General features: G+C 34.2%; 1 protein-coding gene across 2 annotated transcripts; it reads right to left on the bottom strand.

Annotated features, from left to right (window-relative positions):
• Positions 1–3,119: 3,119 nt before the first annotated feature.
• odr4 (odr-4 GPCR localization factor homolog) lies at positions 3,120–16,133 on the bottom strand. Of its 2 annotated transcripts, none has more exon segments than NM_200616.3 (14): positions 3,120–3,438; positions 7,026–7,142; positions 7,769–7,954; positions 8,387–8,474; positions 8,790–8,921; positions 9,152–9,211; positions 9,287–9,382; positions 10,922–11,059; positions 11,149–11,185; positions 11,291–11,397; positions 11,973–12,068; positions 14,421–14,558; positions 14,640–14,743; positions 16,066–16,133. In NM_200616.3, coding segments are annotated over 13 exon segments (1,362 nt in total). In that variant the 5' UTR covers positions 14,739–14,743; positions 16,066–16,133; the 3' UTR covers positions 3,120–3,370.
• Positions 16,134–16,205: the final 72 nt, after the last annotated feature.

The raw sequence follows: 16,205 nt of genomic DNA, 5'->3' as shown, positions 1-16,205 counted from the left end.
GTGTGACTTTATTTGTTGTCATGCTGCACTGCATAAAATCAGAGTGACTTCATTCATTATGAACCAAGGCAAAAATGGTCTGAGGGCACTCCTCGCTCTTTTGTTTTCATTTCCATACAAATAGTTGTGTGCTCCAAATGTCATTCCAGGTTAAACACGTTCAGACAAGTACCAAAACAAACTCTAACATCACATAGTCACAGGATTATTGTGTCTTGAAGGAAGAGTGTGTGCAAGTACCTGCAAGTCAATATGGATTTATGTCTAAAAGAGACTAATAAACTTTAGAGCAGGGGTTTAAAAGGGGGTGAATTATTGTTTGTAATGGCATTTACTTTTAAAAAGTAAGCAAATCCATTGCTTTTTAAATTAAGTTGCCTTGTACGATTTTACAAATTTAAGTGAATTGAACATAAAACAATTAGGTTGTCTCCCAAAAAAAAAAACAAAAAAAAAAAACCTCAAGATCTGTGTTGTTAGCGCTCATTTATTTCTGGGTGCATTACTTGTAAAGCAATTAGTTGATTTTCTAAAAATAAGTAAGTATTCCCATTGCTATTTAAAAAGTAAGTAAAACCATTAATTTAAAGGGGTGGTCCACTAAAATATCAAATTTTAAACTTCAGTTGATGTGTAATGTAGCTGTGTGAACATAAACAACATCTCTGTATGTAATACGTTCAAAGTCCCATGCAAAGGGAGACAGAGTTAGCTTAGCAAAGCCTACATCAGACTAGGTTTGGGAACTAAAAAAAATACATCTGGGTTGGTGAGATCACAAATGCTTCAGGTTACGTGCATTCACCAAGCGCAGCAAAGGGGTGTGGCCTGAGGCGCTGTAGTGCTGTAATGTAGCAGAGAAAGCTAAAATGCCATCCAAATGCTGCTATTTTTACAGAGCTTGATTTGTTACTGTATTTGGGCACAAAGAGTGAAGTGCCCACAATTTCATTTAAATTATGTTCCAGAGAATTATAAAAAAAAACAAAGCTAGCATTTGACAAAGGACAACTTCCAGAATCTCTTCCAGTTCAGTGCTGGATACAGCTAAAAGTCCTCCAACCAACGAAGCTGTGGATTGTGAGCCACAACCCGTAAATATTTTCAATTGTTAAAATTAATCTATTACATGCACAGTTTCCCTGTGTTTTAGGGAGGATGTAAACAATGGGAAATGCTGTTTGGCACTGGTATCAATTTAGCTACAAATTTATGTTTAACTGTCAAACCGCTGTAAACACCTACAATCTTTCGTAGCGCTGCAGTGTTTCTCTATGCAGCCACTTTCCGCCCGTTCTACATCCCAAATAACAAACTCACAAAAGATACGAGGATGTTTCATATTTCTTACACATGCTTATTCTGAATATATGTGAAAGACACTTGTCAGATTTTGCTTTAGAGAGCAGACATGAGGCACAAACTGATACGGCTAACAGCTACCCTGACAGTATTTACACAGCGCAAAGGCGCCATGTACCCATTGATTCATTCATTCATTTTCCTTTGGCTTAGTCCCTTTATTCAACAAGGGTCACCACAGCGGAATGAACCACCAACTTATCCAGCATATGTTTTACATTGCAGATGTCCTTCCAGCTGCAACCCGGTACTGGAAAACAGCCATACACAATCACATTCACTCTCATAAACTACGACCAATTTAGTTAATTAAATTCAAGGCGCTTGACACTTTTCCTGGTGATGTGGAACCGATCTGTGATTCACAGCACATTATGTGTATCTGACCAATCAGAGCCTCTTGAGGGCGGGCCATTCAGAGGAACTAGGAATTATGACAGTCGTTTTCATTTTAGCAGAGTAGCTGTATATAATCAAAGTATGGACAAATAACCTGATTTTCTACAAATGAAGCATGAGCACACATCACTTTGCATCTCATAAACACAACCAAGCCTTAAAAACACACTCTGGACCATTCCTTTAAGCAATTAGGTTGACTTTACTGAAATGAGTACACCTGTTGCCTTAAAATTAGGTAAATGAACTATGCAAAATTATGAACATTAACTAAGAGGTTCTGAGTTACATCAGGTTTAAAGTAACCAATCACTTTTACAGTGTACTTGGTGTGATAAAGGTTGATTTACAATTGTGGAGTGTCATGGAATGACATCAGGACCCACACAAAATATTTTTACATCAATTATATTTTACGCCTAGGGCATTTTCCGTTCAGTTATTTTCAATACATCAAATCCTGTATGACATTTTAAGTGGTAACAGAAGCCAGACAAAGCTGGTTTGATTTTGAAAACATAGCACATACTGTTGAAATCAGACTTATTAAATCCTCTTTGATTTTTTTTCCTTTTTTAAATATTCCCCAAATGATGTTTAATAGGGCAAAAAAATTTTCACAGTATGTCTGATAATATTTTTTCTTCTGGAGAAAGTCTCATTTGTTTTATTTCGGCTACAATAAAAGCAGTTTTTAATAAAAAAAAAACATTTTAAGGACAAAATTATTAGCTCCTTTAAGCTAAATTTTATTTTAACTGTCTACCATGAGCAAACCATTATTGTACAATAGCTTGCCTAATTACCCGATCCTGCCTAGTTAACCTAATTAACCTAGTTAAGCCTTTAAATGTCATTTTAAGCTGTATAGAAATGTCTAAATAATATTTACTGTTATCATGGCAAAGATAAAATAAATCAGTTATTAGAAATGAGTTATTAAAACTATTATGTTTAGAAATGTGTTGAAAAATCTCTCCATTAAACAGAAATTGGGGGAAAAAATAAACAGGGGGGCTAATCATTCTGACTTCAACGGTTTAAGGGAAAGACAGCATTTTAAGCAAACCTCAAACATTCACTAAACACACATAATATGACAACTATTTTTGTTTTCTTTTGATTTGTTATGAACTCACCTGTTATTAAAGATTAGTATGACTACATGCCAGGTGAAAAATTGCACAACAAAGAAAACAAAAAGGAAAAAAACAAGACACGTGATTGCGTAAGGTGCACCTTAGGCATCTGGTATGTTATTACCCAAATAACACCTTGAGATATATTGGAAATGCTGTTTTTCTAACTCCGTGGAAACCATTCAAAGACACAACAATGTCCATCAACAAACCATTTTTGAAAACAGCAGACCTGACCTTAATGTTTTATTTTCAAATCATGTCAAAAGAATGAAGCCATCAGTGAGGTGAGAAGGTAAATCTTGTGTAGTGTTAATGACTGTCAAATAGTTGTATGTGTATATATATATTTTTTTTACAATATAATGGCTCTATTTAAGAATTATACTTGAAATCATTTTTTAAGATCACACAGTATATTACACATACTCACTTGTACACTCATGCTAACATATTCAATATTTTCATTTTCATTCACTCAGATACAGCAGAGATACGGCCGTGGCGAGGAGAGCAATGGCTGCTGATACTGCAACACCTGAGAGAGAGAGAGAGAGAGAGAGAGAGAGAGAGAGAGAGAGAGAGAGAGAGAGAGAGAGAGAGAGAATTTAAATTTTCAACACACCTTTAATACAATTTTTAAAGACATTATACATCAAACCAATCTTTACATTTTAAAACTAAATGACTCACTTTAAAAACCCCTTTATAACACCAAATCGTTTCAAAACACTTAAAATCTAGATTTATAATCAGGTAAAATGCAGGTTTGTACAACCAAAAAAATCAACCAAGATCCTGGATTTTACAAATTAATAATGAATAATGATAATGAATAAATAAATAAATAAATAAATAAATAAATAAATAAATAAATAAATAAATAAATAAATAAATAAATAAATAATAATAATAAATAAATAAATAAATAAATAAATAAATAATAAAACAGTTTTTTACCTTCCTAGTGTAGTAAATAGCCAAATTTGCTTGACCCAAAAAAGTTTACGAGTATTTACAGAGGGGAAAATAATTGAACACGTCATGTTTTTTCCTGGAAATAATATTTCTTAAAGAGCTGTTGACATGGAATTGAAAACCCAAATAATACAAACATAAAAATTAAACAAAACAAAAATAATCTAAAAATTTTGCTGTGTAATAACAATGAAAAGAAAGAAGGAGAAAGTACTGAACTGGATAGGGGCTGCCATTAGCTTTCTTTCATACTGGTAAACGAGGTTTCCATTGTTATTAGCTGGTATTAAAGCCATTTAAAATGTCACATTTAAAAAGATGCGGCTTTATATACAGCAAGATTCTTAATATTCACATCTGCGGATTGTCATGGAAACCCTGTGTGTTTTATAAACAGTAGTTTCAGTATTTAGGCAGAAGAAAATGTGACATGTGAGGTGAAGAGGAGAGTTATTTATTAAGGGCGGTTCTAGGATTTCATCCTCGGGGGGAAATCAGTGAGAATGTGGCAAAAGAGATTATTGTCAAAGTTCTGCCTCTTTCTAAATTGAAACCAGTGTACAATTATGTAGCAGTTAAAAGTAACTTACACATTAAAACAATTACAATTAAACAATTACCAAAATAATACAAAAATGCATTTAATGACATAACAATGTATTTTCGGCAGTGCAGTTCAAACTGTAAAAACTGTTAAAAAAATAAATAAATAAAGGTTTTCAAAAGGGTGTGTTTTTGCAGTGATACCAAATAGAAACATTTAGTGAAAAAAGGTTTTCTTTTACTTCTATAAAGAACTATTTGTGGAATGAAAAGGTTCTTAAATGGAACCACTGATGGCAACAATGAAAATGCATTTTTAAAAGTCTACATATGTCTACATATCCTTTTTGTCTACAGATACTTTTTGCCAACAAAAAACAATTGTCATCAAATTATAATTATTAACTAGTAAAACTGGCATAGTCTACCCAGAGGTTTAGATGTTGGGCTTGAAAAAGCATTCACTGACCAAAAATACTGTAAAAGCATTCACTGACCATATATATCAGTTAAAGTTCACAATTCCCAATTACAATGTTCAATCACACCAAAAAAAATTATATAATTAAAAATCTATTGCTAGACTAACTAACATGAAGTTCAAATATTAAACTTAAGATTTCTTTCTTTTACAACTGACAGCATGAATAAATACAGAAGATTTTGACTTTGCTTCAGTAATTTAAGGGGCTGGACAGGAGTGATTAAGGATATTCTGGCAACTAATATTCTGTCAAACTGATTTCAACAGAGAAACACACTGTACAAAAAAGTTTAGTTACTTTATTTATAGAAGTAAGTAAACCTGTTATGACTTGGAATAGTTACGTTTACTTTATTTTATAATTTTGCACACGGTTCATTTACTTCATTTTATAGGACAAATGGATTACTCACCTTTTTTAAAGTAAAGTCAACTAACCCCTTTAAAATACAACTGATTTACTCTTTTTTTTTTTTTTTTTTTTTTAAGTAACATCAACAAATGACTTAAAAACTCCATTCTAGAGCAAAGACAATTCTTTAGATTTCAATTAAAGATAACAAAGACAAAAAGGCGTGGGGTTGTGAATACTCACCCCCTGCTAAATAATTACCACTTCCCTCAGATAAAAGCGGCTTCTAAATTGCTAATCCTGACCCCACCCCTAATCCTAAACCTATCTACATTGTGGATTTAAGTGGGGGTAATAATTTGGCGGGGGTCAGAACAATGGCTAACAATAAACCAATAAATGGCCTGGCAGTTTGCAAGGTAAATCAACTGCAAAACTCATAAGGCAATCCTGCCTAAAAGCATAAATAATACAAAAATTGTGAAAACACACAACTTTCTAGAGTAAGCTGCACAGGCCAGCTTGATCAGATACATTCTTATAGTTTTAGGGGGACTGTGATGACCTGTAAAAACCCTGTAAAAATGATCTAGAACTGGCCCTTAGTTTAATTTATGATTTTATACATTTATAGTGAATTTGACAGCACTAAAATGTGAGGATGCGCAATCCCGTGGCTGGGGGATGCATTGATAATGAAATTTTGACTGATACTGGTAAATTATGACTTTATATTTGGAAGTAACTATTTTCTCCCATTACATTGTGTCTTCCACTAGCATAAACATTTCTAAAATGCGTATCTGCTGTGTGTGTGTTGTTACGTCATATAGAAAACACCAATCAAACACCTCATGTTCCTCCAGCAAACTCATATAAAGTTGATAAATAGGTAAAAATAATCATCATTTTACCAACTGACTAACTGTGTTCTTATCAGTCAATAATGATGATGAATTTAAGCATTTATCTGTAATACTAATATGGTTGCCAATATATTATGCATCACTAGTGTGTACCTGGGGTTTAGAATAACCCAGAGTTAACTAAATCAAGTGTGAAAACCCCTCTTCCTACTACACTTGTCCCAAACATATTTGAGTTTCTTTCGCTTGATTAGCATTCAAAAGAGGATAATTGATTTGTACTTATACATTTTTTTACTAGAAGTCAATGGCTACAAGGGGCGACACGGTGGCTCTGTGTGGAGTTTGCATGTTCTCCCCGTGTTTACATGGTTCCTCTGGGTGCTCCGGTTTCCCACACAGTCCAAAGACATGCTGTATAGGTAAATTGAATTAACTAAATTGGTCGTAGTTTATGAGAGTGAATGTGATTGTGTATGGGTGTTTCCCAGTACCAGGTTGCAACTGGAAGGACATCTGCTGTGTAAAACATATGCTGGATAAGTTGGTGGTTCATTCCGCTGTGGTGACCCTTGTTGAATAATGGGACTAAGCCGAAGGAAAATGAATGAATGAATCAATGGCTACATGGTACTGCTGTTCTTCAAAATATATATTTATGTGTTCAACAGAAAAGAGAAGCTCATTTAGGTTTGAAACAACTTGAAGATGAGTTAATTGTGAGTAAATTTTAATTTTGGGGTGAACTATCCATTTAACTTATTTGGTGAGACCAACTATTTTAACACCACAAAACAAGGAATATTATTTAATCTATTCTATTACTAAAGTCATTCCACAACCAAGAATTAAAATACGTGATTTAGAGGAAGTTGCAATTATCAATGATTTTAGCCACTTACCAGCATAGTATTGCGGTGCTTTCTGAATTTTGAGATTTTCATCTTGGACTACTGAGTTGATATGTTCATTGGAATCATCACTGTGGCTGTCAGTTATCACTGATCCAGTGGAAAGTACTGGAAAAAAAAGACATGTACAAACATGTAAACATTTAATCAATGGGCATTGAAGGCTTGTAACACTTACAAAATGAAAGTAGAAGGAGCAGGTTGAGTTGTGTTGCCATAGAGACGATAATCCTAAACTCCCCAAGGCCCTGTTATTACAAGGGATCTGATATTCTCCAGCCTGTGGCTAGTCACATTACAACGGTTTTCCTTTTAACCATACATGGAAAACCATTTGTGGCCTTCAACTGGTTTGAACAAGAGACGAGGTGTAGCTGGCTATTATTTTGAGCGGGAAATGAGGCAGGGTGTGTCACAAAAGGTCTGTATGTGCTCATTTAGAAAAGGTTTATCCCTTGGTATTCTCCAAATCACACACCTATACGCATTCTTGTCTGTTTAACCATAACTATTCTATTGACTTTTTGTGTTCAGTCATCCTTGAGTCCTATAGAACACTGCAAGGACTTGCTCTACATTGCACAATACTCTTAGAGATGACACAAACAAGCACAACAGTGAAATTCCACTATTTTGCTATTCAAATAAGCTGTTATACCATGAAACACTCAAATAAAGTAAGATAATGGTTTAATTAATCCCTAAAGTCTCATATTGAAATATAAAAAACATACACTGGTTGCTTTCCAGACTGATGTCTATGTCCTCTACTGGTGTTTCACAGTCCAGCATCTCTTTCAGACGCTCCGCCACATCAGCTGTGTTTTCATCTGGGAACATGTAGTCACACACAGAGAGGCTGGAAAAGGGCATTGGGGCAAACACACGGCGAGGAAGAGCCTGTTGGCCAGTGGAAAGACCTAAAAAAACAATATTTAAACTCACTACACTTATTGAAACTATGAACTTCAAAACAGTACAAAATTCCTTCAATCAATGAAGAAAGAAATGGCATCATATCGCCATCTGGCGGCCATTTTGTAAAGATTTCTAAAAATCTTTAAGCGTTTGTTTACCTATTTTTTATAGCCATCTTTTATTCACCCTCACATTGTTCCAAATTTAAAGACTTTGGGTTTTTTTAGTGGAAAAGCTTTGGTTTCTACACACTACTACAGCATGATTACCAGCTTTCTTCAAATAATTTTTGTTTATGTTCCACAGAAGAACAAGTGTCTTGATTTAGAATGACATGATGAGTATAAATAAGCCTAAATGATGGCATTACTTTTATTTCTATATGCACTGTTTTTTTCCAAACATCATGTGTAAGACATTGTGCTCAACTGTACCTTTGTGACTCCCTTCACTCATTAAAAGATCTTCTAGAAACATCTCCACTCTAGAGGAAACTGTGTTTATGATGTCTCTTTTAATAGCCTATGAGTACAAAGGGAAAACAAATTAAAACTATATCCTAAAAACAGGAGAAAGTGTGGTCATCTGCAATGCTTGAAGTAAATTCAGACATCTTAACATTAGAATGTACAGAATGGAAATTGATATTTATTTCACATTTAGTGATATTCAATGTAAATTGAACCATAATGATAATAACATGTAAAGTTAATTATAATTTAAAAAATTGTTAGAATAACGTCAATTATTCTTGTGATTCAAAGCAGAATTAAGCGTCATTCAGTGTCACAATACTTTGGAAATCATAATATTTTTTTGATACAAGGCTTTAATGACCTGCACTGCATGTCTGGCTTTAGGTTTGTTGCTGTTTATATAAGCCCTGCAGTGAACGACTCCTCGAACTCTCATGGAGCCACTGCACACTTGAACCACAGCACTGCACCGCTCGTCCACATCTGACTTCTCCTGCAACAATAATATTCTTATTACACAACTGTCAATACACACACACACACACACACACACACACACACACACACACACACACACACACACACACACACACACACACACACACACACACACACACACACACACACACACACACACACACACACACACACACACACACACACACACACACGTATGCCCCATTCAAACAATTGATGTAAATGAGAAGATTATCATAAACTCACATTTGAGACAAGGATCCGCACAGGTAGTATCTGACGATGGCTTGTCTTTGGGTTCTTTTTCTGGAAGAAAAAAATTAAAATTTTATTTTATATATATAATTAATATGACAGAGGGATTATTTAATTAGTTTTTACCTGTCCTATGAAGAGTTCAGTGTCATCTAATGCCTGTCTGCCACTTATGAGACAGTAACCAGCCTCAATCTGTTTAGCCCACCTCATAAGACCATCCTAGACAAGAGAAAAAAAAGAAGATAAAATGCACAACCCACTGGCCTACTTTTATTCTATTACTTTCTTGTTTATACACTTGTTTATACAATGGTCACTTTATTAGGTATTACTTCCACTTCTTGTCAACTGAAGCACCTAATCAGCCACTCACAGAGAAGCAACTATATGTGGTTAAGCAAATCTGCTCAGATCCAAATGATCTGAAAAAATTAGTTAAAGGGATAGTTCACCTAAAATTAAACAATCTGTCTTTGTTTACTTTTACTCTCCCCTTTTTCTAAACATTAATGAGTTTCTTTCTTCTGATGAACAGAAAAGATTTCTTGAAAAAGATGTAAACATGCTTTTAATAAATTGCTATTATTTTTTTGTTTGTGTCCAATGAAAAAAGAAATTTAGAACCACATGAGCGTAAATGATGAGTAAATTTTAGTTTTGGGTGAACTATCTCTTTAAGTGACTTTGAATGGTTGAATCTGCTGATCTATTGTTTTTTTTTAGACATAACCATTTCTGGGCTTTACAGCAAATGCTCTAGAACAGGGGTCACCAATCTCGGTCCTGGAGGGCCGGTGTCCCTGCAAGATTTAGCTCCCGCTTGCTTCAACACACCTGGCTGGATGTTTCAAGTATACCTATTAAGACCTTGATTAGCTCATTCAGGTGTGTTTGATTAGGGTTGGAGCTAAAATCTGCAAGACACTGGCCCTCCAGGAACAAGTTTGGTGACCCCTGCTCTAGAAGAAAAGAAAACGTGAAAGAATAAGACCAAACTGGTTTGAGCCGATTAAAAAAGCAAAAGTAACTTAAATAATCAACTCAAATAACTATTTTTTCACATTTGCATCCTTTGACACATTTTTACAATAATTCCATATAAAAACCCTTTCACAAAAAACATTGTGCATTAATGAAGTGTGCTCCACAGCTTGACAAACCACCTGTCGAAGAAAAACTTTCTCTTGCTCTCTTAAAAAAACACTTTCCTCCTCTTTACACTAAATCATCTGAGCACAAACATTTTCATTGTATAATTAGCTCTTCTTGTGTGCATTGCCTCTTCTAGTTGAATCGCCGAATTCAAAAGTGTTTGCTAAATGACTACATTTAAATGTAAATGACCACACATTACAGCCGGTGTCTGCAGTATGACATCTCTGAACACCCAATTTGTTAAATATTAAAGCAGAAAAGCAACAACAGCAGAGGAAGAGCTGTGTGATGTCAGCCTAGAAATGGTAATAAAAGCCATGTTCTCAAATGATGTGACCCAGCGAAGTGGTGTAAATAAAGAAGAGAAGGGAACCAGGAACTGATCCCTGAGGAACCCCGATAAACAAGATGCGGCCTGTACCATGAAGCTGGATTAGCTGGCTATAGTGGGCTTATCCCCTTTAAAAGTGCCCACCATTAGCATTTGGAGGAACAGAAGATTTACATCATGAATGTGCAGCTGATAAAACCTCTATGATGATCACATGTCAATATGAGGTCCAACCCAGAGCTCGAGAGAGTCTACCATGTCTTCTGTCTCACCTTCATGCAAGTTTCTATGTTATTAGAGGAAGATCCTATGAGAGGGATCTGCAGATCCACCTCAACAGAGCAGGTTAGCATAGGCCAGGGTGAAGAGACTCCTGTCTGATACTTCCAGTCTGCTGGCTTGGCCGAACTCTATTAATCAAAGCGCAAAAGGAATAAAACACAACAAAATACAATTTCTCACACTATTTTCTTTTAAACAAGAAGAATTAGTCTCGAACCTTTGGATCTTTTACATCAAATGTTTTGCAGACAGCTCTGTACAGTTTAAGTTAAGGATTTTGCAGAGTTTTGAGGTTCTTCTAAAAGGGTGATGCTTTTAGTTCACAGGAGAAATATTATTGAAGGCCATATGAAGGATACTTCTTCGTTTTGGAGCAGATGTGCAGGGTGACTCGCTCAGTCACGTCCTCCTCTGACAGGTCCCACAGTCTTCCCTTAGTTATGTACTTATCCATGGCAAATAAAAGCTACATAAAGAGACCAGGACATACTGTATAAGTAATGATGCTGTGATGGTTTACAAAATGTTCTTTGACAAAGCAAAATAAAAAAGCTATTTAAATTATATCATTTAAATTATATTTAAAAAAAATAATTGTACATATTATTATTCAGTCATTTTAAAATAAAATAAAAAATCATTAGTTCAAGACACTCAGAAAGTAGGTGAAAAAGCCCAAGAATTTTGGAACACAATAGATACTCCTGAAGCACTTTTTTTTGGATTCTGTATTTTATCATTAAAAAATAAGTTATTTGCTCTGGATAAACAAATTAGCAAATAAACTAGGGCTGCACTGGGCTAAAATGCTTTGTAATATATATTTATTATTTTATTAAACATAATAAAAATGTTTAAGACTTGTAATGTAACTCAATAACCTACATTATACTGCTTTCAAAGAAGAACATATTTAGGTTATTTGTTACATTGCGAGAAATATTGCTATAGCCATACTGAACAGCGACATTGAGTATTACATATATTCCCAGTATCGTGCAGTAGCCCTAAAATAAACAGACAAATACATTAATGGTATACCCTTTTTAAAGTGTTGTTGGCATCTTTGGAGAGTTCAGGCGGAGTTACTATAAACAGGCCAAGAATACAAAGACCTCCCGGCAGCATGCGAGACACCTTGAAGAGAGAAAGTTCAAATATTTATTTGTATACAGACAGTCATGAAATGGCCTCAACAGGGTCCAAACCTGAATATTAAAGAGATTGTATGAGATCACTTGAACAGAAAAAGAAAGATATTACACTGTAAACCTAAAGAAGAACTCTCGGAAGTGCTAAAAAGCCTGATATTACACAGCACATTATTTAGGACAAACAAAACAAAACAGTTCAAGTTGTGCTTAGTGCCAAGGGAAGCCACATTAAACATAGACCTTTGCTTGTAGAGGAAATGTTGTGCTGTTGTTTTTTTGTACATATTTCCTACATCTTGATATATTGTAGATGGTTTTCTTGTGATATATCACAGAATCGCTGAAATTGTGATATATCATTATTGAGAATAAATAATGTAATGATAGTATTGTATCGTGAGCTTACCTGTGATCCCCAGCCTTAATATATAGGGTGGGAATCACAGATAAACTCATGAAACAATGGTATCACGCTATTTTTTTTCTCAGATAATGATATATCATGATATTAGCATGGGTATTTAATGTATGCATGTATGTATGTGTGAATGTATATAAACTGTATATACAGTATGTATGTATATATATAATCAGTGGTGCCTGCAGCTGTACAACAGTACACACTGTGCCTACCTATCATGAGGGGGCGTAAATTAATGCTGCTTTTTTATTTATTTACTTTTTACATGAATCAAATTTATTAATAAACAGTATACACTACGATATACTGAAAAAGGAATGAGAATAAATAAAGGTGTATGTTTGTGTGTTTTAAAGTGTGTATGATGGGAGATGGGTAAAGAAATATATTGGCTTTAGTTTTGCTGGCGGTTTTTTCGGCACACTAAAAAATACAATTCAAATAGCTATTGTTTAAAACAAGGTTCAAAATGAGTTAAAGAATAAGGGATGATGGGGCAGGGTGGTGCTGGATATGTGCTTCCCTTTGAATAAAATCATCCCTTGCTCCGTTCCTTATTCTTTCTTTTCTTTTATTATGACCATTCTTAATGTAATGTATTTTTTATTTAGTGCCATGTCAGCACCCAAGGCTATCTTCATGGCAGGAATCTTTCAACAATAAATATACAATTTAAAAATCAACAAACAAAATAAAACATAAATTAAATAAGATTTTTTGTGTTAATACATGATAAAAATTCTAAAATCTTTTCGGGTGTTACTTTGTCAAAAATGTCCTTAAAAGAGTTAATTTCATAAAAAGTCCTTCAGGAATCAGTAAAAGCAGGACAGTCCAGTAAAATATGTTTTACAGTAAGAGGAGTTTTGCAGCACAAACACTGAGTAGGGTTTTCACCTTGAAGCAAAAAACCATGTGTTATTCTCGTATGCCCAATACCACATCTGGTAAAAACTACTTGATCAAATCGATTCTTAAAATGTCTTAAAATTCTGTGTGAAACTTGAGGTTTGATTTCATGTAATTTATTGTTTTCTAATGCATCCCATTCCTTTTGCCACTTGTTTAAAATGTAAGCGTTGATAAAAGGTTTCATCTCTGATGGAGGAATTTGGCATTTGTTCACTACTTGCTTCAAAGCATCTTTAGCAGCTGCATCAGCTCGCTCATTGCCTAAAAGTCCGACATGTCCTGGAACCCAGCAAAAAATGATGTGATAAAAATGATTTTGTAGTTGGTGAACTTTAGTTAAAATATTATCAATCAAAGGATGATTATTCGTTGAAGATTCCATAACTTGGAGGCATGATTTAGAGTCTGTAAAAATGATGGATTTCTTTTGTTGGGCATTTTCTATATACTCCAATGCTAAAAGTAAAGCGCGGGCTTCAGCTGTGAATATGGAGCATTCTTTAGGCAGACTGATTCCATAATGTTGTTGACCAGTTACCATTGCAGCTGCTACGCTATTTTCCACCTTAGAGCCATCTGTAAAAATAGGTGAATGCTGAGAATATTGGCTTCTAATATCCAAATAATGTTGTCTGTAAACATTGGGATGAGTTACTCCTTTCTTCTGATGTCCTAAATCCATATTGATTATTGACCATTCTTATTATCATTATTAATGTTGTAATTATTACCAGTGTTACTAATCTTTTTCTTTTTTTAAATTTATTTGTTAATTTTTCTTTTTCAAATATCTCTCAAAACCCTATCAATCCAATCTTTTTGCTTACACCTCTACACATTATAACACAAACACACAGACACATACACAAACACACAAATTTTTATAAAAGGTTGAATGTTAGCAGTCAACTTATGTTACATGTTTGGTTGTGTGTACAGGATTAATGCTTTATGTAAATATTGTCATATATCTTGCCATCACTATAAAAAAATACTGCCCACCTGCTTGGCATGTTCTGTCAGCCACGCCACATCAATATCATCAAGTGCACTTCCTCCAGCTGTAGCTTTTGTCTGCCCCTCGCTCTCCCTGTGAGGAGTCTGCACTGCTAACACCACAAAATCCCTCTGAGGAGACGACTGTAAAAGAAAACAGTCAGGAAAGAAAGTGTGTTTCTGTGACCTAACATGTTTAAATACAGGTTAGTTTCGCTTTCTTACGTGACCAGCGAGGAGTCCTGTGACACATGATCCAGGAGCTGCCTGAAGACCACTAAGGTATTCCTCTACAGCTTCATCTACGAAGTAACTCCTTCCCATTCTGCCTGTTAAAACAATCAATATAGTAAATGGTAATAATATATCAACCAGCTTGTAAAATACCTAACTACAAAAAATATATTCTGTTATGTTTTTGAGGTAGATGTGCCATAACAGTTAGGGAGCTGGACTTAAAATCCAAATGCACAGTTTACAATGCTCACTTCACATAACTGTTATTTTAAACTATATGCAAAATAAATAAATAATTCATATTGTTTTTCAGTTAGGTACTGCAGTTATTAAGGGAAAATGTTATTAGCATTATGGTTACACTTTGTCTTAATGGTCCGATTGTGAAATTTAAGATCCATTGCATCTACGTGTCAACTTATTCTCATTCGATTATGAGCAGACTGTTAGGTTGGGGTTAGGGTTAGTGTAAGTTGACAATGACTTATAGTCAGGTAAATGTCTGTAGAAGCAGTATTAACAGATATTAAGCAGACAGTCGACTAATACTCAAATGTACCAACAAAATAAAGTGTTACCAGCATTATTACTATTAGTAACACAATTAATACTCCCACCAATACAAGTGAGAAATTGAATTAGGGTAAATTTTCTTACTGAAATGGTTTACTTAATCGACTTTTGGTCATGACAAATCTTCTGTGAAATCATTTTCATGTTGTGGCTAATTATTGGTGCAGGACCAGTATTAAAATCTCTGATTATTTTTATTTTAAGGATTTATATGTATCTGAACCCTAAAATGCGATATTACTCTTGCAAATGACACCCAACCTTAAATGTAAAAGGCATCTGAATAGTTTCTTGTATAAAAACTCATTTTACACTGTGAAAATACACATTATAAAAAATGTTTAATGTTTAGTTTTTGTTCAGTTACTCATCATTATTTCTTATTACTCATTGTACTGCTATATTATTGGTTTAAATCACACAGTTATCTACTTATTTTAATACAGTATTAACGATTCACTGTTTGTTTACTCTGATTTGAATTTACTTAATATATTAAACTATTTTTGTTATAATTATTACAACACATTTGATTTAATTTAGTTATGCCTATGTTAATTTTAAAACTAAGGTAAACCCTTTTGAATTGCATTATTGGCGTCAAACATTATAATTATAAGATAATATATAATATAATACACAAGTATAAAAATATCTCTACAGTCTAGTTCCAAACTACAGATACACAAAACAGTTGAACGTCCAACAATAAATCCATAGCCATACATATAAAACATCTTTAAACATATTGAGAATAACGATATCTTAGCAAACACAACAAAAACAGTGTCGTATATAGAAATATATAAATATATAAGAAAAATATACAGCAAATAAAAACCTTCAGATCATGCACACTTCTCCAAACAGCTGATGAGCTCTCACAGCAGTAGTAAATGGACCCAATACGTGTGACATGTCGTCGCATCAAAGTGACGCACACCAATTCAAGAGACTTGATTGGACAATACGCGTGCAGGT

Source organism: Danio rerio, chromosome 2 (genome assembly GCF_049306965.1).
Source record: "Danio rerio strain Tuebingen ecotype United States chromosome 2, GRCz12tu, whole genome shotgun sequence".
NCBI classification, from domain to species: Eukaryota; Metazoa; Chordata; class Actinopteri; order Cypriniformes; family Danionidae; genus Danio; species Danio rerio.
The sequence above is the reverse complement of the archived record's forward strand: the minus strand, read 5'-3'. Positions and strand labels throughout refer to the sequence as shown.